The sequence below is a fragment of the Schistocerca nitens genome, chromosome 2, assembly GCF_023898315.1.
Source record: "Schistocerca nitens isolate TAMUIC-IGC-003100 chromosome 2, iqSchNite1.1, whole genome shotgun sequence".
Taxonomy (NCBI): domain Eukaryota; kingdom Metazoa; phylum Arthropoda; class Insecta; order Orthoptera; family Acrididae; genus Schistocerca; species Schistocerca nitens.
This window is the reverse complement of record NC_064615.1, coordinates 303890239-303917487: the sequence shown is the minus strand read 5'-3', so window position 1 is coordinate 303917487 and position 27249 is coordinate 303890239. Positions and strand designations below refer to the sequence as shown.

General features: G+C 45.3%; 1 protein-coding gene across 2 annotated transcripts in view; it reads left to right on the top strand.

The window, feature by feature from the left end:
• LOC126236067 (protein tweety) overlaps positions 1 to 27249 on the top strand; it is a 951384-nt gene that overhangs the window by 753138 nt on the left and 170997 nt on the right. For both annotated transcript variants that reach the window (XM_049945120.1, XM_049945119.1), the window contains exon 3: positions 6994 to 7189. In XM_049945120.1, coding sequence (XP_049801077.1) covers positions 7055 to 7189 — 135 coding nt within the window. In that variant the 5' untranslated portion in view covers positions 6994 to 7054. The remainder of the gene's footprint in view (positions 1 to 6993; positions 7190 to 27249) is intronic.

The window sequence follows — 27249 nt, the reverse complement described above, 5'->3', positions numbered from 1 at the left end:
CATCTACTCTGTACTGCGCAATCCACATCAGGACGCTACTTTGGCACCACTATCATTTCGCCACTTCTCTGTCCATTCGCGAATGGTGCGTGGAAACGACGGCCCTGTGCACATTTACGTATCACTTCCAATTTTTTCCCACTGTCCTATTGTGGTTAGTTCATCAGACGTACGTGGCAGGAAGTGATACACTGTCCAGCATTAAAACCTGCCGATGACGTACAACGCCTCACTTTTAATACCAGCAAGCCTGTTGTTTGTTTATATCACTGTAATGCTTCTGGGCCGACAAAATGATGAAATGCGCAACTCTTCGTTGGAATCTTCCCCATATCTTCTATTAATCCAACTTAGTAATATTCCCAGACTGACGAGATATGCTCAAGAATCGATCAAATCAGTGTTTTGTAAAGCACTTCTTTCATGGATACAATACATTTCCTTTGAATTTTTCCATTGAATCTGAGCCTGGCATCTGCTTTCCTTGCAGCTAATTTTATATTGTCGTTCCATTTTAGGTCACTCCTGGCGGCTGCGCCCCGACGTGGTAGGGTTGTTACTGGGTTGGGTTGGGCTCTTTTGGGAAGGAGACCAGACAGCGAGGTCATAGGTCTCACCGGATTAGGGAAACATAGGGAAGGATGTCGGCCGTGCCTTTTCAAAGGAGCCATCTCGGCATTTGCCTGGAGCGATTTAGGGAAATCACGAAAAACCCAAATCAGGATGGCCTGACGCGGGATTGAACCGTCGTCCTCCCGAATGCGAGTCCAGTGTGCTAACCACTGCGCCACCTCGCTCGGTGGTTGTTACTGTTTCCAATGACTTACCACCAACAGTGTCATCGAAGAGTTATGAGTCTGTTCGTACTTTTTAATTCGCAATACTTTACATTGAAATATTACCGTCAAACCTCCTTGCCTAGGGACGCCAGATGAAAATTGATGTCGTTAAGCCTTGAATGAAAATTGCGCAACGGATAGCTGGGGAGGGGAGCTTGAGAGCGCTACCTAGAGAGCGTGGCCTATTCTGTACGATACTAGGTAAGGGGCTGTGGGGCTCACACGCTGATGTGTGGGTCCCTGCATTCTATATATCTTTTATTTTAAATGACTTCCTTTAACTTGACTCCTATGTGATTTTTATGGTATGTTAAAGATTTATGACAATTGATTACCTATTTATTTTAAACATTATCACTCGACTTTACAGCGATTGCAGCAATTGTTCCACTTTACAGATATTACAATTTTACAACTTATAGCTCGGGTATATTATATACTAATCTGCACGCACATTTCTACGGGCAAGACGGAATTGCGTTGGCCAAACCTACACCACCAAAGTCTCCCAATATTTTACATGGGACATCCACTATGTGAGGAAGATAACGGGCAAACTGGGGACCAGATGCATCAACACAGGGGGTTAAATTTCCGAAATTAAACAAGAACATTCATTTCCTTACACAATTCGAAGCTGGAAATAAAAGAATTAGTGCAAATATTCAAATACCTCTCTTCCACGCGTGAACATTGAGACAGACGCACTGAAGGCATGTCTGCTCACCCGTCTTCTGTAATACTCCCCGAATATCGCAGGCACCCAGAAGTCTTTCTGGGCCCCGGTGGAGGGGATGGTCGAACCACTTGGCCATGACCAATCTCTCCACCCCAAATCTTGTGACACTGGAACGTCTCTGAATTTGACCTGCCTGTGCTGTGTCTCTGATCCCCTACCCAGGAGTAAGGTTGGCACTACTATACTACAGAACTACTTCCCAGCTAAGATTTGGCCACGCCTTATGGAAAGGTGTGAGGAGGATTAGGAAATTTCATGTGCAGATTCACATTCACGTACAAGAAATGCATAATACACGACACATATAAATATGTATTATGAAGCCTGACACATTTCTTTCCACCCGTCCACATGGGTACTGTTGCACCCGCGGCCGGCCGCGTCGTGCAATAAAATTGGCGGCGGAGCCGCCTCCGTTTGGGTATGAGCGAGCAGCGAAACCTGCTGCTTACGGAGCGGAAACTACTGTACCGTTTCAACATTGATTTACCTTTAAGTTCAGGTGCTAGTCTCTATAGCAAGTGTAGATCCTTGCTCGTCTTCCTGCATTTCGCTACTCTCTTTCTGACACTGTAACCTTCATGAGGGGCAGACAACAGCTGGGAACTTCCCATTTTATCTAGTAGATCAGTGGTTGGCATCATCGGCTCGCGAGTCACAAGCGGCTATTTGACCCCTCGTATCTGATCTTCCCACGTTTCATATCTTTCGGCTCGTTGTGTACGATCCCTCAACACACTCCGTGTGCTAAGTGGTAACTCCTGGGGAGCGGACCGAGTGGTCCTCCTCTGCCTATATCGCGCCTTAGTGCCCTCGAAATTGAACTATAGAAGCATAGTTTACTCCTCTGCACGACCGTCTCTTCTACGGCGTCTCGACCCTGTCCCCCACCGTGGATTGCGTTTAGCATCTGGAGCTTTTTACACCAGCCCCGTGGAGAGCCTTTACGCTGAGACTGTTGAACCTCCGCTGTCCAATTGGTGAGCTATCCTTCCGAGTCGTTAGCTAGACATCTGTCTTCCATGCGTGCTCATCCGACCCATGCCCTCTTCTCGACGCCTCCTTCGATTTAGGGTATGTAGGCCGCCCTTCCTCTCTACTACCACCGGGAGTCCGCTTCCGTCAACTACTACATTCCCTTTCCTTCCAATTTCCAAAAACTTTCTTGACAAATGAGGGTACGGCGTCACCTTGGCTTCGCCCCCGGACCTGCCTTCTCCGTAAAGTTTGCCACCCCTCCCCCCCCCCCCCCCCATAGTTTATAGTCGGGCATTTGCTGCTCTGTGCACACAAATGGAGGATGCCACATTTATTTACACTGACGGCTAAAAGACCACATTTGGTGATGGGAATGCCTATGTTGTTGGCGACACTCCTATTAGTTTTCGGCTTCCCGACCAGTGTTCGATTTTTACTGCGGAGCTTTATTCTGTTCTCCAGGCTGTCCAATACATTGATCGCCATAAGCGGCTACAGTATATTATATGCTCGGATTCGCTCAGCTCTCTTCTCAACCTCCAAGCTCTTTACCCCGTCCATCCTCTGGTCCACCGGATTCAGGAATGCCTCCACAAGCTCCACTTGGGAGGCGTCCCTATGGCATTCCTCTGGCTCGCAGAGCATGTTGGTATCCATGGAAACGAGGCAGCCGGCCCGCTGTTGGCATGGTTCCCTTTGCCGATCTACAGAGCGTTTTATGTAGTCGTGTTGCTCTTTTATGGCACACACATTGGTCTGCACTTCTCGATAATAAATTACGGGACGTAAAACCTCTTCGCAGTGCATGGACCTCTTCCTCCCGGCCTCGTCGTCAGGAGGAGATAATTTTAACTAGATTCCGGATAGGGCGACGTCCTTTTAGCCATCAACATCTTTTAAGTGGCGATTCTCCCCCGCTTTGTCCCCACTGTTCTCAACCGTGGACGATGAGACACCTTTTACTTCAGTGCCCCATTTTAATCCGCTACACGCCCGTTTACAGCTGTCTCCTTATCTCTCTTACCTTTTAGCAGATGACACGCGCTCAGCCGATCGCGTCCTTAAGTTTATCAGTGACAGTGGGATGACATCGGTCATTTGACGCTCTTTTCTGGGGAAAACAACCCCCCTTCAATAGCAGTTCTCTCGGATTTCCTTTCGTTTTTAGTTTCCCTCCTTCGAGAGTTTTGATCCCATTGCTGCCGATTTAAAAATCGGTTTTTCATCCTTCACTAAGCCACAGAATTGGCGCATTTGACCGTTGCAGTTTTGCGCCCTAAAACCATAATCATAATAAAAAGATTGAACAGAAAGGGCGAAAGACTGCATCCTTGTCTTACACCCTTTTTAATCCGAGCACTTCGTCTTTGTTCGTCCACTCTTATTATTCCCTCTTGGCTCTTGTACATATTGTATATTACCAGCCTCTCCCTACAGCTTATCCATATTTTTCTCACAATTTCGAACATCTTGCACCATTTTACATTGTCGAACTCTTTTTCCAGCTCGACAAATCCTATGAACGTATCTTGATTTTTCTTTAGTCTTGCTTCCATTATCAACCGCAACGTCACAATTGCCTCTCTGGTGCCTTTGCCTTTCCTAAAGCCAAACTGACCGTCATATAACACTTCCTCAATTTTCTTTTCCATTCTTGTGTACATTATTCTTGTCAGCGACTTGGATGCATGAGCTGTTAAGCTGGTCATGTGACAGTTCTAGCGCCTGTCAGCTCTTGCAGTCTTCGGAATTGTGTGGATGATATTTTTCCAAAAGTCAGATGGTATGTCGCCAGACTAATACATTCTACACAGTACCATGAATAGTCGTTTTGTTTCCACTTCCCCCATAGACTTTAGAAATTGTGATGGAATATTATGTATCCCTTCTGCCTTATTTGATCTTAGGTCCTCCAAAGCTCTCTTAAATTCTAATTCTAATACTGGTTCCCCTATCACCTCTAAATCGACACCTGTTTTTTCTTTTATCACACGAGACAAATTTTCCCCCTCATAGAGGCCTTCAGTGTACTCTTTCCACCTATTCGCTCTCTCCTCTGCATTCAACAGTGGAATTCTCGTTGCACTGTTACCACCCTTGCTTTTAATTTCACCGAAGATTGTTTTGACTTCCCTATATGCTGAGCCAGTCCTTGCGACAACCGTTTCTTTATCGACTTCTTCACATTTTTCATGCAGCCATTTCGTCTTAGCTTCTCTGAACTTCGTATTTATTTCATTGCTCAGCATCTTGTATTTTTGTATTCCTGAATGTCCCAAAACATTTTTGTACTTCCTTCTTTCATCGATCAACTGAAGTATTTCTTTTATTACCCATGCTTTCTTCGCAGTTACCTTCTTTGTACCTACGTTTTTCTTTCCAACTTCTGTGATGGCCCTTGTTAGAGATGTCCATTCCTCTTCAACTGCACTACCTACTGAGCTATTCTTTATTGCTGTATCTACAGCCTTAGAGAACTTCAAGCGTATCTCGTCACATCTCTTAATCTTCATCCTACTCTTCATCACTACTAAATTGTAATCTGAGTCTGTATCTGCCCCTGCGTACGCTTTACAATCCAGTATCTGATTTCGGAATCTCTGTCTCACCCTGATGTAACCTAACTGTAATCTTCCCGTATCACCCGGCCTTTTCAAGTATACCTCTTCCTCCTGTGATTCTTGAACAGAGTATTCGCTATTACTACCTGAACTTTATTACCGAATCAGTTACTCTTTCTCCTCCCTCATTCCTTGCCCCAAGCCCATATTCTCCTGTAACCTTTTCTTCTACTCCTTCTCCTACAACTGCATTCCAGTCCCCCATGACTATTAGATTCTCATCTCCCTTTGCCTACTGTATTACCCTTTCAATATCCTCATACACTTTCTCTATACCTTCATCTTCTGCATGCGACGTCGGCATGTATACCTGAACTGTCGTCGTCGATTCAGAAAGAACAGCCCTATCACTGAACTGCTCACAGTAACACACTCTCTGCCCTACCTTCCTATTCATAACGAATCCTACTCCCGTGATACCATTTTTTGCTGCTGTTGATATTGCACTACATACATATGACCATCCTTGTGTTCTTTCCATTTCACCTCACCCAGAATATCTAGATTGAGCCTTTGCATTTCCCTTTTCAGATTTTCTGGCTTCCCTTCCACGTTCAAGCTTCTGAATTCCACGCTACGACTGTTGGAACGTCATCCTTCCGTCGGTTATTCAATCTTTTTCTGATGGGCACACCTCATTTGGCAGTCCCCTCCCGAAGATTCGAATGGGGTACTAGTCCGGAATCTTTTGGCAATGGAGAGATCATCATGACACCTTTTCAATTCCAGGCCACATGTCCTGTGGATACACGTTATGTGCCTTCAGTGCACTGGTTTACATTGCCTTCTGCATCCTCATACCGTTGATGATTGCTGATTCTTTCGTATTTAGGGGCAGTTTCCCACCCCAAGGACAAGAGAGTACACTGAACCTCTGTCCGTTCCTCCGTCCTCTTTGATAAGGTCTTTGGCAGAATGAAAGTGACTTCTTATGCCGGTAGACTTCGGCCGCCAATGCTGACTATTAATCAAAATTTAAGTGGTGGTGAGTTTCGAACGCAGGACCAAGGACGGTTTATTGATTAGTAGTCTAAGACGGTACCCCCCTTTTTTTATTTCATTTTGTTGTATTTTGTCGTTGTATACGTTCGAGGCGGACGTCTCATGACACCCTTTGAGGTTGTTCGTTGATCCATTCACTCCGTTTTTTTTATTATAAAGGGTAGCTAACCCTCTGACCAAACACGCTGAGCTACCGTGCCGGCACCCCTAGACCACGGGTCTTTAATATAGCCCCACAAAAAGGGAGTCGGAGGTGTTCAGATCCTGGAACATGGCGGTTAATCGAGGCCAATGCCAGCGGCTTCTGGCTACCCCAGAGCCAAACTGCGGTCCCCTAAGTGGTCCTCCAGAACATCACTTTCCTGCTTCGATGGGGTCCAGCTCCGTCTTGCATGAAACTAAATCTTGTCGAAATCAGGATCACTTTTGATAGTGGCGATGAAATCATCTTCCAAAACCTTCACGTACCTTTCGTTAGTCAACGTGCCATAAGGAATATCGCACCGAGTATTCCGTGACTGGACATTCACACCACTCTGTCACCCGTTGGGGGTGAAGAGACTTCTAGATCGCGAAATGCGGATTCTCAGTCCCCCAAATGCAACCTATCCGAATGAAAGTGGGCTTCGTCGCTAAACCAAACCATACAGCGCATACTAATTCCCATCATGCCCCGCGGCCAACCGTGCAGTTTGAACGTCCTGACGCAAACAGTTCAGAAGTTATGGCGGTTATATTTCATGTAGTACAGTGTCACCCTGTACATGTGATGTAGTGTCCCCATAAGACAGGTGGTGTTTTGGTGTTGTTGCAGGCTGTGAGGAGGAGGTTGAGGAGGAGGAGGAGGAGGAGGAGGAGGAGGGTGAGGAGCCGGCATGGAGCGCAAGGAGGAGCAGTACGCGTACGTGCCGCCGCCGCTGGCGCGCTTCTTCCACGCGCTGCCGCACCTCAACGTCAGCCTGCACCTCGTCAACAACACCTTCGCCCCCGACAGCGATGTCTACCTCGAGGTGAGTCGCCCGTCACGCTTCTACGCTGAGCCGGCGGAGAGAAGCTACCGCGCTACGTGTTATTTTGAGCACCATTTTCGCAGTACGGTGCTAGAGGATTTCTACTGTCACTCCTAATGGGTGTCTAGAGGCCATATTGATTTTGCAGTGCCGGCGGGTGTGGCCGAGCGGTTCTAGGCGCTTCAGTCTCGAACCGCGCGACCGCTACGGTCGCAGGTTCGAATCCTGCCTCGGGCATGGATTTGTGTGACGTCCTTAGGTTAGTTAGGTTTAAGTAGTTCTAAGTTCTAGGGGACAGATGACCTCCGATGTTAAGTCCCATGGTGCTCGGAGCCATTTGATTTTGCAGTGAGGGTTGTGTCCAAAAGCCACAGCGCGCAGTTCCGCTGGGCTGTCCTCGAGATACGTACGAGCTGTGAGCGGTCATCGTTTCAAGGTTCCTGTCGCGAAGACAATTTGTGAATTTTTTGTTAATTTGTTTTGAAGGAAAGTAAGCTTTTGATATGCGTAATAAAGACGTGAACAGGACTGCAGTTATGAACTAGCGTCCAGCCGTGCCCCAAAATAGGTGAACATAGGCCTCGCGTTCTCGGACAGTCGGTCCTGCGGGAGAGGGCTGTGGGGTGAGGACCGAACGAGCTGGTGAGGAGAGCTGTTGCTGCGGCCGATGCTTGCTGTTCAGACGCCAGAGCAGAATGATTCAGTAACAGCTAACAACTGTCGTAGGCAGTGGCCAACAACGAGGACCATACGATAAATATTTTCGTGTATATTTTGTATCACTACTGTTTTCAGTTGTACTGGAATATATGTTTCGTGAAACAAAATGCCAGTTTGAAAGGAGCCGAACTCATCCCGATTGTTTACGAAAGAAATGTGCCGAAATTCAACGCACTATGACTACAAAGTGTGTCGGCGCACGGATCTGTCAGAAATAACATTGCGTATCACGTGTGGTAATTCTGTTTCGCCGACCCTGGTGACCGAGCGGTTCTAGGCGCTACAGTCTGGAATCGCGCTACTGCTACGGTCGCAGGTTCGAGTACTGCCTCGGGCATGGGTGTGTGTGTGATGTCCTTAGGTTAGTTAGGTTTAAGTAGTTCTAAGTTCTAGGGGACTGATGATCTCACAAGTTAAGTCCCATAGTGCTCAGAGTCATTTGAACAATTTGAATTCTGTTTCAGTAGCACATGTTGGAGAACGGTAGGGCGCTCACAAGGGAAAGGTCTGTCACGGCCAACCGATTCGGCTCATATTTAGCAGGTCACCTGCGCGCAACATGAAATGAAAGACTTTAAGATATTTTGGCTCAACACCCGTCCGTTTCTGAGAAAACCACCCCTAAAGTTCACGACGCGTTAGCGACCCAGTATTGACGGAATCGGTAGTGAGCATTTTTCATCATCGTATATGGGGTTCACGAACGCATATTCAGCTCGAAATCGAGAAAAGAAACTATTACTTCAGTCGCTTATGTACCAATAAGGTAAACGCGGTTCACCGAAATCGGCGCTGGCGTAACGACCCAAGCACCTGCTCGGAAGCAGAGAGCGTGTGTTCGATTGCCAGATGTATTCAGCAGTTTTTTTTTTCGTCTTATTTGTTTCTGTATCGGAAACTGTTCGGAACAGGAGGGTTAATAAAACAAGCAGATCGATAAGAAATAATAATAAACTGGACAAATAAAATTCTCAAACGCCTTGGATTAGTAAAAAATGAAAATTTTAAGCCTCGTTGTATGAAAACAATTCCGAATGAGACTGGTACAAAGACGAGAATTCTATGCACGTTATGGCATAAAGGAGAAAAACGAACCCTTGTCGCAGGTCGTAGTATATCTAAAATAAATTAGCGCGGAGTTCTATGCGAGACGCCTATAACAGTTTCCACAACAAAACTTTGTCTCGAAACCTGGCAGAGAATCCAAAGAGATTCTGGTCGTATGTGAAGTATGTTAGCGGCAAGAAACAATCAATGCCTTCTCTGCGCAATAACAGTGGAGATACTTTCGAAGACAGTGCTGCCAAAGCAGAGTTACTAAACACAGCCTTACGAAATGCCTTCACATGAGAAGACGAAGTAAGTATTCCAGAATTCGAATCGAGAACAGCTGCCAACATGAGTAACGTAGATGTAAATATCCTCGAGTAGTGAAGCAACTCAAATCACTTAGTAAAAGCAAGTCTTCTGGTCCAGACTGTATACCAATTAGGTTCCTTTCGGAGTATGCTGATGCATTAGCTCCATACTTAACAATCATTTATAACCGTTCGCTCGACGTTAAGATCCGTACCCAAAGACTGGAAAGTTGCACAGGTCACTCCAATATTCAAGAAAGATAGTAGGGGTAATCCACTAAATTACAGGCCCATATCGTTAACGTCGATATGCAGCAGGATTTTAGAACATATATTGTGTTCAAACATTATGAATTACATCGAAGGAAATGGTCTATTGACACACAGTCAATAAGGGTTTAGAAAACATCGTTCCTGTGAAACACAACTAGCTCTTTATTCACATGAAGTGCTGAGTGCTGTTGACAAGGGATTTCAGATCGATTCCGTATTTCTGGATTTCCAGAAGACTTTTGACACTGTACCACACAAGCGGTTCGTAGTAAAATTGCGTGCTTATGGAATATCGTCTCAGTTATGTGACTGGATTTGCGATTTACTGTCAGGGAGGTCATAGTTCGTAGTAATTGACCGAAAGTCATCGAGTAAAACAGAAGTGATTTCAGGCGTTCCCCAAGGTAGTGTTATAGGCCCTTTGCTGTCCCTTATCTATATAAACGATGTGGGAGAGAATCTGAGCAACCGTCTTCGGTTGTTTGCAGATGACGCTGTCGTTTATCGACTAATAAAGCCATCAGAAGATCAAAACAAACTGCAAGACGATTTATAAAAAATATTTAAATGGTGCGAAAAGTGGCAGTTGACCCTAAATAACGAAAAGTGTGAGGTCATCCACACGAGTGGTAAAAGGAACTCGTTAAACTTCGGTTACACGAGAAATCAGTCTAATCTAAAAGCCGTAAATTCAACTAAATACCTAAGTATTACAATTACGAACAACCTAAATTGGAAAGAACACATAGAAAATGTTGTGGGGAAGGCTAACCAAAGGCTGCGTTTTATTGGCAGGACACTTCGGAAGTGTAACAGACCTGCTAAGGAGACTGCCTACACTACGCTTATCCGTCCTCTATTAGAATACTGCTGCGCGGTGTGGGATCCTAACCAGATAGGACTGACGGAGTACATCGAAAAAGTTCAAAGAAAGGCAGCACGTTTTGTATTATCGCGAAATATGGGAGAGAGTGTCACAGAAATGATACAGGATTTGGGCTGGAAATCATTAAAAGAAGGGCGTCTTTCGTTGCGACGGAATCTTCTCACGAAATTCCAATCACCAACTTTCTCCTCCGAATGCGAAAATATTTTGTTGACCCCGACCAACATAGGGCGGAACGATCACCACGATAAAATAAGGGAAATCAGAGCTCGTACGGAAAGATATAGGTGTTCGTTCTTTCCGCGCGCTATACGAGATTGGAATAATAGAGAATCGTGAAGGTGGTTCCATGAACCCTCTGCCAGGCACTTAAATGTGATTTGCAGAGTATCCATGTATATGTAGATGTAGATTTTCAGTGCGCAATATTCCCTCACAGCGTGTGGAAAATTGTTCCCTAAAGTTTTCCTGTGCTTGTAAAAAACTAATGATTAATTTATTCCACTGCATAGAGAAGAGGTCAGTCGTATAACCGACTAGTTAAAAAATGTGTGCTTCACTTGCTCCAGATCCGGGAAAATGGCAAATTCAGTTTACGAAACAAATGTTGAGAACATTTTAAAACCCTACATTTTTGACAACAAGGTTGTCTGATACTGGAGTCCTGGGGTGGACAAACTAATACCCTCATGTATGATAGCATACTCACAGATGATGAGGGCCAAACGACTTGCACGGTAGAAGTAGTGCCGCCAAACTGCAAACCTGTGTGCCAGCCATGTACTGTTTATTATTCTCCTCAAGTTAAAAATTTTTTTTTCGAGGCTTGAAAATTACAATCTGCTTCTGGCTAATTTGAACCTCACTATTTTATACATTAGCCTGCCGAACAGACTCCTCTTTTTGTTAACCGATCCATAATAAATAATAGTAGTTACATAGCTTATGTTATTCGGGGCCCTCTGAAAATACAGTAAACATTTTGTGTGTGTGTGTGTGGGGGGGGGGGGGGGTGCGCGAGCACGTCGCGTGCGTGCGTCACTGCGTTTACGTCGACGCTTACGATTACCAGTGTCCGTTAGCGCGCAACAGATACATAGGCAGAGAGAGAGTATATTTATTCGAAAGTATGGCCACGCACCTCCCATGGGCCTTTCGTTGAAGGGCACGTCTGTACCTGGCTGTAACGCGATATTTTCCAGTGTCAAAGGGAACAGCGGAGCGCTGGCGGTGTGACTCGGAGTACTGCAAGCGCAGCAGCTGCCCTTTTGCATGAAACTCGCGGGGGTATTCGACGTTAAACACCGTCTAACCTTTCTTTTCTTCTCTTCAGATGCATTCACGTTTTTCAAAAGAGTCGCTGTTTCGAATACGAAATGAAAGCCCCTTAAAGATGACACCGTTCATCAATACTCTGTTCTTCCGATGTTCTTCAGCTGAATGAAACTGGGCGATGCAGAATTAACCGCGGGAGATTCCCAAGGCAGTGTTACCGGGCTGTTAGTGTTCACTGTAAGTATAAATGATACGGTGGATAACGTTGAAGACTCCGCTAGGCCGACTGGGGACGATGTTCTTGGCTGTAGGAAGGTTGCGCAGGTGCAAAACTCCTACGAAATGCAACAGGTCGACGATGCGTGCAGTGACTGGCTCTTGAAAATGCAAACAAATGGGGAGCGGTGCTTATTAATAGTGTGGAAGACCCTTTACTGTTGTATTACACTGTTGTTGTAGTGATGGTCTTCAGTCCAAAGATTGGTTTTATGCAGCTCTCAGTGCTCGCGTATTCCGGGCAGGACTCTTCACTTCTGCTTAGCTGGTGCCACTTATACCTACGTAAACCTTCGGATCTAATCTTCTGTAGCACCACATTTCAAAAGCTTAGATGTATTCTCTTCTTGTTCGTACTGTTTAAGGGGGGATGTTGATGAAATTGACCAAAAATGTCAATTTTCGATTTACTTTTTATTTGTTAGTGCAGCTCATGGACAATAAGTTCCCGAGTTTCAATGTTGAAATCGCATCCTAAGTGCCTGAAAATTCATTAAAGGTGTGACGCGGCCTCCCTGCCACGCCAAGCTAACAGGGATAACAACCCCTACATTCACAAGGAGAGGCTTTCAAATTGTATCCTGGATCTTGTCAAGCCCATTTACAGGTTTCTGGCCGATCCTGCACTTCTCAAAAAGTGTGTTCATAGCAAAACCCAAAATCCAAATGAGCCTCTAAATTCACTCATATGGAAACAATGCCCTAAAAAGACATTTGAATCTGCTACAGTTTTCAGAATTGCAACTTATGATGCAGTTATTGTATTTAATGATGGGAACGTGGGGAGGATGAAGGTAGTAGAAAGATTGGGCTTCAAGTTCGGAAATTTTACTCAAGACATCCTGAGGAAAATAGATTTACAGCGTGTCTCTGCAGCTGAAAAGTCAGTTGAAGACCTGGTTAAGGAAAGAAGACAGACAACAAGAAACCAAAAGAGAAGCCTAGGAGGGAAAAAGGACCCAGAGTACAAATGTGGTGCGCTCTGAAGAAGTGACATAAGGAAAAAAGTTAGGTTGAACTTTAAATTGTGTTTCCCGAAAAGTTTGTTTTTTTTAAAGTTTATGTACCTTCTCCTCAGATTCTATGAATGCTAGAATTATTAAATTTTGTACACGTATTTGTGTAAACCTAATAAAAGTTGTCTCAAGTGCAAATTTTGAAATTCTGATTGCAAGCAGTGATATGGGGCAAAGTGCTTGGAATTTTGCATGAATTTAAAATTGTACTTGTGGAATTATAATTAAAAAATTATGAAAATTCTCCAATTTGACCTATTCCAAAAACCTCATGAGAGAAACTTACAACATATAAAGAGATGAAACAGAGAAATTTTTGTAGAAATCTCTTGAATACTTTCTGAGAAAAAGGAACATACATTATTTTTTTGAAATAAAACTTCAAATTTCAATCAAAAAAAGTTGAATATATATAATCAAAGGATTTTATTTGCAAATATGTTACTTTCATGTAAAGCGTGGTACAAAATTTCATTGCCATATCTCCAAAACTGTGGATTTGGTGCAATTTTGAAATAGAGTGTGTTTTTCATCAACGTCCCCCCTTAATGTTCATGCTTCACTTCCATGTAAAGCTGAAGCTTGAAGAGAAGCTTTCAGAGAAGACTTCCAAACCGTAGAATTTATATAAGGTGTTCAACATACACTAGTGTGTAAAACTTAAAAGGCGAAGGTAACTTTCACAGCCGACCGGTTCTAGAAGCTACAGTCTGTAACCGCGCGACCGCTACGGTGGCAGGTTCGAATCCTGCCTCGGCCATGGGCGTGTGTGTGGTGTCCTTAGGTTAGTTAGGTTTAAGTAGTTCTAAGTTCTATGGGACTGATGACCTCAGAAGTTAAGTCCAATAGTGCTCAGAGCCATTTGAACCATTTAACTTTCACATGACGTGTTACTGGCAAATGACATAGCTCGATGATAGTTGGACCATAGATAGAAATAACTGTCACAGTGCAGCATGAGAGGTGGCTGAAGAAAATACGCAATCAGACGAACAGAAATGACACTTTTATTCAAAGACAATAATTGAAAGAAGTGACCGCGATTCATGACGGTCCATTCGACATTATAAATGGCGTGACATGTTTCTTAATAGGGTGTGATCACCGCCGACGGCGGTGCATTGCAACGTATTCCCATGTTGGCCACAAGGTTGGTAAGGAGCTGTCGTGGTAGGTCGTTCCATTCCTGCACCAGCGCGGTTGACAACTGCTGGATGGAGGACGTGCTGCAGAACGTCTCCCCAACACGTGCCACACATTCTTTATGCGATTAAAGTCGAGGCGACCGGCAGGACAGTCCATTTGCCGAAAATTCTCTCGTTGGAAGAGGTCCTCTTGCTACTCAGTTTGGTGGGATCCCTCATTGTCGTCCATAAAAGTGAAATGAGGGCCGAATGCATCCGTGAAAAGACGCACATGGGGAAGGAGTACAGTGTCGCAATAACGTTGACCAGCGAGTGAAGCCTGTTCAAAGATTTGGTCGTTACGCCCATGCAACATTATACCTGCCCACACGTCATATGTGGATCACCGACACGATCATGTACGACAGTGTTCCTGGATGCAGGCCGTGTTCCCACTTCACGCCACATGGTGGTACCTCCAGCAGTGTAGAACAGGATCATTTCGCTGGTCCAGATGACATCGTGTTGTGAAGCATAATGTTACACCGAGTTAAATCACATGCTACACCTGTCGAGCCTGTGGAATGGGTTGGAGAGACGCGCTACAGTATGTCCACATGCAACAGTGGCCATCCAGTTCTGGTCGACCGCGCAGGTGGAGGAATGGGACGCCCTACCACAAGAACTGCATACCAACATTGTGCAGCACGCCTCGGCTGCTGGGGGGTCGGCGATGCGGATTGCCAACCGACGGCGCCCGGGTTCGATTTCAGGCCGGTTCCGAGTTTTCTCCGTTCAGGGACTGGGTGTTGCGTTGTCCTTACATTCCTATCGCCATTAGTGACACTTATGAGACCGCTGCATGGGCAAGAATCTAAGGCCAATAAACTGAAATAAAAAAAAAGCCGTGTGGTAAGCACTGGTGCACGGTTCAGAACGTGCATTGCCGTACGCGGTTATCACACACCCTTTTAGAACCCTTGTACTGAAGTTTGTGATCTCAAGAGGACTATCATCAGTTCCGGCGACTTCAGTATAATTATCATCTTTGAGTAAAAGTGTCGCTTCTGTTCGTCTTATTGTTACCTTCTACATTATTACTGTAGCAGTTCTTTCTATGTGCGGACCGAGTTTCATTGTGCCGTGTTATTTGGCAGTAGCGCGTGGTTTGAGGCGCCTTGCCACGGTTCACGCCTTCCCCCACCCCCCTCTCCACCCCAACGTCGGAGGATCAAGTCGCGTGGGTATTGTCCTTACCGTAAACAGTGTGTAAGCCTAGGGACCTATGATCTCAGCAGTTTGGTCCCATAGGAACTTACCACCACCAATACTGCCACCACTTAGTAGTAACCCATCATGCGAAATTACTTTCCCCCTTACGTTGTACGCACCAGAATATTTCCCTCAGTCAGAAAATCTTCCCTCGCTATTTCCAGTCTGCAGTTTACACCCTCTCTACTTCTAACGTCATGAGTTCAAAATGGTTCAAATGGCTCTGAGCACTATAGGACTTAACACCTGAGGCCATGAGTCCCCCTAGAACTTAGAACTACTTAAACCTAACTAACCTAAGGACATCACACACACATCCAAGCCCGAGGCAGGATTCGAATCTGCGACCGTAGCAGTCGCGCGGTTCCGGACTGAAGCACCTATAACTGCTCGGCCACCGCGACCGGCCCGTCATGAGTCATTTTCCTCTCCAGGTAATAAAACTCTTCAACTACAATGGCGTCCAAAATTAAAGCAACAAACGGAAATTTTGCAAGGTTACGTTTATTTGGGCACAAAACAGTATAAACAGGTGATAGTGAAGTAGAAACAATGTAAAGAATGCAGAACGTAAACATAGAGCTAGACAATCATGTTCTTCGTTTTTTTTCCATTTATCGTATTTGCACACACTTTCCGACAACTGGTTAATATGCTCAGTATGACGTGTGACCACCTCCGGCAGCAATAAACGCCTGAAAACGAGGGGTCTTGCTGTGAATAGTGTCATCATTCTCATGTTGAGGCAATAAAGCCCATTCTCCCTGTAGAGCTGCTCGCAAGTCGTGGAGATTGGTTGGCGGATGCTGGCGTGATTCAACCCGTCTCCCTAGTGCGTCACAGACACGCTCTATGAGATTCAGATAGGGAAAGCGAGCAGGCCATGCCACTCATGCAATATCTTCCGTTTCCAAAAACACCTAAACTACCCGTGCTTTATGAGATCGAGCATCATCGTCCATCAATTCGAAGTCTGGGTCCACAGCACCTCGCAACAACCGTGCATGAGATTCTAAAATCTCCTCACTGTACCTGATAGCAGTTCAACCTTGCTGATTCTCCCATAAAACTTCACTAAGAGGTGTTCGCGTGCTCAACATAATCCCTGTCCACACAATTAGGGATCCTCCTTGATTTCAGTCTCTTGCCACAATGTTTGGGTCGTGTTCCACGTTCCCTCCAGATGCGAATCGTCGAGAATCACTCTCAACACCAAATCGGGACTCATCTGTGATAAGAACATTGTCCCACTGTTCGACCACCCAGGTTGCACGTTGACGGCTCCACTCTAGAGCTCCACTCTAGACCTTCCCTGCTGTGCAGACGCGTCAGAGGTGCACATACAGCAGATTTCAGACAATAAAGGCCATCATGTCGAAGCCTTCTGTACACCGTTTGCGTCGATACAACACGTCCAGTGGATGCTGCGAGGTCAGATGCCAGTTGCCGTGCACTGCTAGGTCCTCTCCTTTTGATATCACACTTGGTCAGCCATACCCCGTTCCTCGGGATACTGTTTCGGTCTCTATAAACTGTCGCCACGTCCGAGAAACAAAGATTCACATTAATATACATACTAAGATGGTATCTGTTCTTTCAGACATGTCCGAAAGAACAGATACCATCTTAGGGTATATATAGGGTGAGTCACCTAACGTTAGCGCTGTATATATTTCGTAAACCACATCAAATACTGACGAACCGATTCCACAGACCGAACGTGAGGAGAGGGGCTAGTGTAATTGTTTAATACAAACCATACAAAAATGCACGGAAGTATGTTTTTTAACACAAACCTACGTTTTTTTTAAAAGGAACCACGTTAGTTTCGTTAGCACAACTGAACATATAAACAAATACGTAATCAGTGCCGTTTTTAGCCGGCCGAAGTGGCCGAGCGGTTAAAGGCGCTGCAGTCTGGAACCGCACGCCCGCTACGGTCGCAGGTTCGAATCCTGCCTCGGGCATGGATGTGTGTGATGTCCTTAGGTTAGTTAGGTTTAAGTAGTTCTAAGTTCTAGGGGACTTATGACCACAGCAGTTGAGTCCCATAGTGCTCAGAGCCATTTGAACCATTTTTTTCAGTGCCGTTTGTTGCATTGTAAAATGTTAATTACATCCGGAGATATTGTAACCTAAAGTTGACGCTTGAAACCTCCGACGTTCAGTTGCGTGTTGTAACAAATACGGTTCACGGTCGGCGAGCAGCATCTGCAGGGACATGTTTACGATGACGACCGTGTTTACGAGTGTGGCTGTAGTGCACTGTTGTGGTTTGGTCTAGCTGTCGCAGTGTCCGCATGTAGCGTTTGCTGCTATTGTTATTCTGCATTCGTCTCCGCACGCAGGCCAACTGTAGTACACCGTGTTACCAGACGTCTGTGATAGTGTAGTGTTGTAGGAACTGTGACCATGGTGTATTCGAACTCTGAAAAGGCGGAGATGATACTCATCTATGGCGAGTGTCGACGAAATGCAGCTGAAGCCTGCAGGGTGTATGCAGAACGGTACCCGGACAGAGAGCATCCAACGTGCCGCACATTGCAAAACATCTACCTCCAACTGTATGCAACAGGTATTGTCGTAGCACGCAAACGGGTCCCTAATAGGCCCGTCACAGGAGAAGCGGGTGCAGTTGGTGTGTTAGCTGCTGTTGCCATGAACCCACATATGAGTACACGGGACATTGCGAGAGCCGGTGGACTGAGTCAAAGTAGTGTCATGCGCATACTGCATCGTCACCGCTTTCACCCGTTTCATGTGTCGCTACATCAGCAATTACATGGTGATGACTAAAATCATAGAGTGCAATTCTGTCAATGGGCATTAACGGAGAATGCGTTGCAGTTCTACCTGTTTACCGATGAAGCGGGTTTCACAAACCACGGGGCAGTGAATCTACGGAACATGCATTACTGGTCCGTGGACAATCCTCGCTGGCTCAGACAGGTAGAGCGACAGCGACCGTGGACTGTAAATGTATGGTGCGGAATCATTGGCGACCACCTCATTGGTCCTCACTTCATTGCAGGGGCCCAAACAGCTGCAACATGCATCGCGTTTCTACAGAATGATCTGCCAACGTTGCTCGAAAATGTCCCACTGGAAACGCGTCGACGTATGTGGTATCAGCATGATGGTGCACCTGCACATTCCGCAGTTACGAGGGCAGTTCAATAAGTAATGCAACACATTTTTTTTCTGAAACAGGGGTTGTTTTATTCAGCATTGAAATACATCAGGTTATTCCCCAATCTTTTAGCTACACAACACTATTTTTCAACGTAATACTAGGCTGACCCTTGACAGGATGTTCGACGGGCGTTTCATAGGACGTGGAGGACGCATAAATTGGCCAGCCCGTTCTCCTGATCTTACACCTCTGGACTTCTTTCTGTGGGGTACGTTAAAGGAGAATGTGTATCGTGATGTGCCTACAACCCCAGAGGATATGAAACAATGTATTGTGGCAGCCTGCGGCGACATTACACCAGATGTACTGCGGCGTGTACATTCATTACGCCAGAGATTGCAGTTGTGTGCAGCAAATGATGGCCACCACATTGAACATCTACTGGCCTGACATGTCGAGACACACTCTATTCCATTCCGTAATTGAAAACGGAAACCACGTGTTTACGTGTACCTCACCCCTCATGGTAATGTACATGTGCGTCAGTGAAAAAGACCAATAAAAAGGTGTTAGCATGTGGACGTACTGTGCTGTTCCAGTCTCTTCTGTACCTAAGGTCCATCACCGTTCCCTTTGGATCCCTACGTAATTCGATGCTCTCCGATACACACGATCGAACAGCGGAGGAGTGGTACACAAGCGTCAACTTTAGGTTACAATATCTCCGGATGTAATTAACATTTTACAGTGCAACAAACGGCACTGATTACGTATTTGTTTATATGTTCAGATGTGCTAACAAAACTAACGGGGTTCCATTTAAAAAAACGTAGGTTTGTGTTAAAAAACATACTTCCGTGCATTTTTGTATGGTTTGTATTAACCAATTACACTAGCCCCTCTCCTCACGTTCGGTCTGTGGAATCGATTCGTCAGTATTTGATGTGGTTTACGAAATATATCCAGCGGTAATGTTAGGTGACTCACCTTGTATAGTTAAGGCTCACCGAACACTTGACCATCTTCTTCTTCTTCTTCTATGCGAATGCACAAACAGTGCCCGAACTCTTACGGGAATCGGCAACGCGCCGCGAGTAATGAGTATAATGGGCGTCGGCACTACGAATGTAGTGCGGGACAATACGTTGAGAATGTGGGTTTCGCGGGAGGCGTGCCAGAGATAAATCCCTGCAGTCGCACTATCCTCTGTGTCCTCGGTGGCTCAGATGGATAGAGCGTCTGCCATGTAAGCAGGAGATCCCGGGTTCGAGTCCCGGTCGGGGCACACATTTTCATCTGTCCCCGTTGACGTACGTCAATGCCTGTAAGCAGCTAAGGGTTTTCATTTCGTTGTAGATTCATATTAAGCCATTGGGCCACATCAGTCTGGTAGGTGTCTTCTCTGTGCCATACTGCACCGTCTGTGACTGTGTACACAGCGGTTGTGGATGTGGGACTATCCAGGAAACACTACCCCGCTTGATAGCTGCCCCGATGTTACTGCTGGCGTTGTCTGTTGAGCGGAATGCCATCTTCCGCGCAGAACACAATCGTACGGACATCTGTTGACAGTTTGTATGACTATATGGTGAATTGGACACAGGACGGGAAAATAGCGGTTTGTTTGCTTTACTTTTGGACACTAGTGTATTTCAGAGTCTCTTTTGCTAATCCGATTCTCTCAGCATCGCCTGGTTTAATTCCACTACATTACATTAACATCGTCTTGCTTTTATTGTGCTCATCTTGTAATCTCTTTTGAAGACGCTGTCCGTTCTGTTAAATAGCTCTCCAGTCCTTTGCCGTCTCTGAAAAAGTTACATTGTCACCAGAAACTGCCAAAGGTTTTTTTTTTTTTCTCTCCCTAAACTTTAATTTCAAATTTGCCTTACTTTCCGTTACCGCTTGTCCAATGTACTGACAATAACATCTGCGATAGACGTATGAAAGGTTAAACTTCCGTTCAGTAAACAGAATCTCTGAATGCAATCCACTGAAGGTGGGGTGAGAGAGTGACTTCTTAATGCGCTAATTTAGAGAGAATTCAAGGCAGAGGACGCTGTCAGCTCGTCAGCAAAGTTCTTTTTCTCTCTCCAGTTACTCGGCGCGCTGCGACGCATTGTGCAGCCCTGGCGTCGCTTAGCGGCGCAATTTAAACTTTGCGTGGACTCGCAGCGCCGCTAATCATCTGCTCTGGGAAAAAGCAACCGTATTACCGCGAGCGCCCAGAAAGCCGTGAATGGCCGGAGCGCTTAATTACTCGCCTGGCTTTCAGCGCCACGCAAAAGAGTTTACGTAGCGGACGCATTATGCGTCGTGCCTAAAGATTTTATCTTAAGTAGTTCACAACAAGGCCAGCTGCGAAACACGTTCGCTTTTCCATCCTAGTATTTCTGCATCTACAGTTATCTTGCTCCGATCCCCTCAGTGTGGAATTCGGTGGAGGGTATATCTTACTCCTATTAAACAGGTTGTATCTTGTAATGTACAAACAATTTTCAGCAGATCATTTTGTTTCTTGCCGGCCGGTGTGGCCGAGCGGTTCTAGGCGCTTCAGTCTGGAACCGCGTGACCGCTACGGTCGCAGGTTCGAATCCTGCATCGGGCATGTATGTGTGTGATGTCCTTAGGTTGGTTAGCTTTATGTAGTTCTAAGTTCTAGGGGACTGATGACCTCAGATGTTAAGTCCCATAGTGCTCAGAGCCATTTGAACCATTTGAACCATTTTGTTTCTTAATTGAAAAGATGGCAGCCATAATAAATGTCAGAGTTATGTATCTGCATCACCTGCAGTCACGTAGATCGCAACCGAATCTCATCTTCTCGGTCTTGGAACATGCAAGGAACAAGCAAATCCAATGGAATCGGGTTCTCATTCTGAATGTTGAGCCGGCCGAAGTGGCAGTGCGGTTCTGGGCGCTGCAGTCTGGAACCGCGAGACCGCTACGGTCGCAGGTTCGAATCCTGCCTCGGGCATGGATGTGTGTGACGTCCTTAGGTTAGTTAGGTTTAACTAGTTCTAGGGGACTAATGACCTCAGAAGTTGAGTCCCATAGTGCTCAGAGCCATTTGAACCATTTGAACCTGAACGTTGAATTTTAAGTTCAGATGGCCACCTCCATGCTGTTCGTTACATACATGAAATTACTTAAAACATCTATAAATTCCTCGTCATGAGTCTCTCCAGACACGATACTTTACGTGACATCTCGCAAAGAACTAACTAGTACACAGTCAAACATGCCAGTCATGACACCAGACCACAGGAAAGTGATATAAATTTTATTGCAAAAGTGGTATACAAAATACCTTGACTTTTATTACAGTTCAATTGTTACATTTTATCGAACTGCTTTTCAGTTAATTATTTCCTTTTCTTTTATAAGGGATATTCAGAATTTTGTTACATTTTCATTTGACTAACTTCAGTATAATAATTGCACAAGTTCTAATGAAATATTTGATGTTACAAAACGAATTAATCATTTCTTATACATTAATAAAAAATGAAAATAATAAGTTATTTACGAGTCACAGTTCCACTTACTACATGCCCCGTATAAGTCGCCAGAACATCGGCAACATTTTGTAATTGATGCGATACCTCTCGTCTCGACAGTCTTTAATGAACTGTTCGATACCCTCGATTTTATTACTGCCCCCCCCCCCCTTACACACTTCGCCGGAACTAGGAATCGAAGTACATCAGAAATGCACCGCAGTAAGTGGCACGAATTTGTAGCTGAGCAGCTGTCACAAAAACGCGCCTACCAACTTTCGTTTATGTCGTACAACTCCTTCTTGGTGTTCCGATTTTCTTTCCCACCACAACCAAATAATATAGAATAACGAAATTTCGGAAGTACAAGATCACGGGTTACTGTAAGGGCTATTGCAAATGTTGAACGCTGACGCAGATACATTAATAACCGGAGTAACCTCCAGAATGTTGAATACAAGCACGCAGAGGTACATGCGTTGTTTTCTTCAGATGCCAGATGTCATTTTGTCGAATGGAGTTCCATGGCTGTTGCACTTGGTCGGTCAGTGCAGGGACGGTTAATCCTGTTTGTGGATGACGCTGGAGTTGTCATCCACTGATGTTCCATATGCATTCGATTGGAGACAGATTCGGTGATCAAGTAGGCCAAGGTTACAAAACCGACACTCTATAGCGCACGTTGGGTAACAACAAGAGGTATGTGGACGAGCGTTATCCTGTTGGAAAACACGCTATGGAATGCTCGTCAAGAATGGCAGCACGACAGGTCGACTCGCCATATTGAAGTGCGTGGGATAACCACGAGAGTGCTCCTGCTACCATACGAAATTCCACCCGAATACGAAATTCCACCCGAGACCGTAACTCCAGGTGTACGTCCAGTGAGTCTATCACGCAGATAGGTTGGTTGCAGGTCCTCGATTGTCCACTTTCTAATTGCCACACGACCTTTACTGCCACCGAGGCATAAGCAGAAGCAGCTTTCATCAGAAAACACAACAGACCTCCACTCTGCCCTCCAGTGAACTCTCACTTGACACCACTGAAATCGCAAACGCACTGGTTAGGGGTCAATGGGATGCACGCTACAGGACGGTTGGCTCGGAGCTGTCCTCGGAAGTAACCGATTTGTAACAGTCCTTTGTGTCACTGTGGTTCCAACTGCTTCTCAGATTGCTGCTGCAGGTGCAGTACCATGCGCCAGAGCCATACGCCAAACACGAAGGTCTTCCCGCTCTGTAGTGCCACGTGGCTATCCAGAGTCCGATCTTCTTGCGATCGTACATTCTTGTAACCACCAATCATGTACAGTGGCTACATTCCTGCCAACTCTTTCTCCAATATCGCAGCAGAAATGTCCAGATTCTTGTAGCCCTATTATAAGACCTCGTTAAACTCAGTGAGGTGTTGATAATGTCGTCTTTGTTGCCTTAAGGGAAGGTTTACTATCTTTGGCCCGAAAAAAGCATGTTCTTTGACAATTTTTTTCTCGGGATGTGTTATAGATATCAATGTCAAATTTGTTCAAAATGTTTATTGATATTTTCTCTATAAACTGTAAAAATAGCAATGCGCGAAGCATTCAACCACTACCACCGTCGTACCTTAGCAAAAGATCTTGCTGAAAACCCAAGGAAATTCTGGTCTTACGTAAAATCGGTAAGCGGGTCGAAGGCTTCCATCCAGTCACTCTCTGCCCAGTCTGGCCTGGCAACGGAAGACAGCAAAACGAAAGATGAAATTTTAAATTTAGCATTTGAGAAATCTTTCACGCAAGAGGATCGTACAAACATACCACCGTTTGAGTCTCGTACAGATTCCCTTATGGGGGACATAATGATACACATCCCTGGGGTTGCGAAGCAGCTGAATGGGTTGAAAATAAACAAATCGCCAGGTCCTGATGGGATTCCAATTCGGTTTTACAGAGAGTACTATACTGCATTGGCTCCTTACTTAGCTTGCATTTATCGCGAATCTCTTGCCCAACGTAAAGTCCCGAGTGACTGAAAAAAAAAAACGTAGGTGACGCCTTCATATAAGAAGGGTAGAAGGACGGATCCCCAAAATGACAGACCAATATCCTTAACATCGGTTTGTTGATACAGAGAAGTTTCTGTCCATGCATCAGCACGGCTTTAGAAAGCATCGCTCCTGCGAAACGCAACTCTCCCTTTTTTCACATGATATCTTGCGAACCATGGATGAAGGGTATCAGACGGATGCCACATTCCTTGACTTCCGGAAAGCGTTTGACTCGGTGCCCCACTGTAGACTCCTAAATAAGGTACGAGCATATGGGATTGGTTCCCAAATATGTGAGTGGCTCGAAGACTTCTTAAGTAATAGAACCCAGTACGTTGTCGTCGATGGTGAGTGTTCATCGGAGGTGAGGGTATCATCTGGAGTGCCCTAGAGAAGTGTGGTAGGTCCGCTGTTGTTTTTTATCTACATAAATGATCTTTTGGAGAGGGTGGATAGTAATGTGCGGCTGTTTGCTGATGATGCTGTGGTGCACGGGAAGGTGTCGTCGTTGAGTGATTGTAGGAGGATACAAGATGACTTGGACAGGATTTGTGATTGGTGTAAAGAATGGCAGCTAACTCTAAATATAGTTAAATGTAAATTAATGCAGATGAATAGGAAAAAGAATCCTGTAACGTCTGAATACTCCATTAGTAGTGTAGCGCTTGACACAGTCACGTCGATTAAATATTTGGGCGTAACATTGCAGAGCGATATGAAGTGGGACAAGCATGTAATGGCAGTTGTGGGGAAGGCGGTTAGTCGTCTTCCGTTCATTGGTAGAATTTTGGGAAGATGTGGTTCATCTGTGAAGGAGACCGCTTATAGAACACTAATACGACCTATTCTCGAGTACTGCTCGAGCGTTTGGGATCCCTATCAGGTCGGATTGAGGGAGGACATAGAAGCAATTGAGAGGCGAGCTGCTAGATTTGTTACTGGTAGGTTTGATCATCACGCGAGTGTTACGGAAATGCTTCAGGAACTCGGGCGGGAATCTCTGGAGGAAAGGAGGCGTTCTTTTCGTGAACCGCTACTGAGGAAATTTAGAGAACCAGCATTTGAGGCTGACTGCAGTACAATTTTACTGCCGCCAACTTACATTTCGCGGAAACACCACAAAGATAAGATAAGAGAGATTAGGGCTCGTACAGAGGCATATAGGCAGTCATTTTTCCCTCGTTCTGTTTGGGAGTGGAACAGGGAGAGAAGATGTTAGTTGTGGTACGAGGTACCCTCCGCCACACACCGTATGGTGGATTGCGGAGTATGTATGTAGATGTAGATGTAGAACAGAAATTTTTTCGACCGGAAATATCGAAGAGCAAAGGCGAAAGTGCCGTCGGAACGAAACAAAATTTCTATGTAGACCTCGACGCACGGTATGTCACAGGTCAGCCGGCTCGTCTGAAATGAAAATTGAGTTGACGTTAGCGAAGTATATGAGATTCTTTAGGAGTTGTACCCCGATTAAGCTATTTGGACCATAGGAAACAAAATGGCGTCCATTTGAAAAAATAGGGTTTTTTCATCGATTTTTCGACTTCGTCGGCCAAATAAAAATATTTATAGTTGATGGATCGGAATAAAAGTGGTACAACTCCTAGACAATTTAGTTAGCTTCGTCTGAAACAAAGAATCATGCCAATTGGTTCAGTAGATTTGAAGTTACCACACCGCGCGATAAAAAATGTCATTTCGAGAAAAACGCGTTTGAAGTTTTGACTACATATAAATGCAATATTATCAAACTTACATTCAATCTGCTATTTCGGGTACATAAACTAGTTCTTCCACTTCCTCATAGACGTTCTGCTCAATCTGGGCCATCCTGCACTGCTCCAGAGCCGCTCGTACGGCCGGTGACAAGCGGTTTTCGGCCGCTTGAATCCGGTGGTCGTCCGAATGCTTGGCGAACTGCGTCGGATAGAGTCCCAGGGGTGACGTCCATCGTTGTCATGGTCTTCAGAATTGCTGAATACCCTTCGTTGAAGCTGCTCACTGCCAGGAAAGTCGCAATCTCCACAGTCTTCGCACCAGAATGCAAATGCTTGGGAGCTAACTTCCAAACACACGCGTTCAAACTTTCATTTGAATTTTGTGTTTCCTCCCAAGCACCGGTACAATAGCTCGTCCTCCGAAAGAAAAACACTGATGCGTGATAAAGGCCGATTTCAGGCTGGTGCATTTTTTCTTCAACAGCGAATAACAAACATTTCCGGTCCGTATTCGGAAAAACCGTTTCAGAGGTGGATTCTAAACACTTTTATGGATCCAAAACTGCACTTGTTTTTTAAAAAAAATCGATTTTTTGCACCAAAAGATAGTAAACCTCCCTTTAAAGGCATTCTTGACTAACATCAATTTAAAACAAAGGAGAGAGGGTGAAAGGTACTATAAGTGGGATAAAAACACGACAGAGGAGCTAAAATAACGGCACGGGGAAATGTAACTGTCTGACCACTTACAAAAAAAAAACTTCCTAAAATTTTAGGAAACAAGTTGGGCTTATCACAAAACTTTAAAACTCTCGTTCGTTTGAACGTCACATAAAGAAGAGGACCGATCTGCTGGAAAATCTGCTGCTGCCCTCTGGCCTGAAAACGAAACGCAGTCTAATAAAATGTGGCGCGCTGTGATCTGTACGTCACAAGAACCACACACTGGAGGGTTCTCTCGCCGGATCAAGAAGCCATGCGTCACAGGGCCCTGACCTATACGAAGACAGATAAGGTGGACCTCATCCCACCTACGTGGCTGGAATGAGAAACGCCATGCCGCGTTGTGGACTATAGTAGACTGAGCTTATTGTCTGTCAGTTTCACCCACTCATCCTCCCATCGACGCAAGACCGTATCTCAACAGCGAGGCCACACCACGTAGGGCGATGGCACACTGAATTAATTGAGGAGTAGGAGACTGGCTGATATATTCGCACTTTCGTTCCCCTTGACACCCACGTACGCTGGCACCACGAATAAAGACAGTACCTTCCCCAGCCTTTGTAGAGCGTCCTGGATATTCTCGGCTACTTTATCTGCTGGATACAAACGTTGTAAAGTGTGAAGGGCACTTAGGAAATCGGAACAGACATGAAATTTAACACCCGTAACACATCTCGTCTGCACCGCCCGCGTCGAATAAAGTAAACTCGTGAAGCAGATGGATCTTGAGGACATGACTGATGTTTCGTACGTAT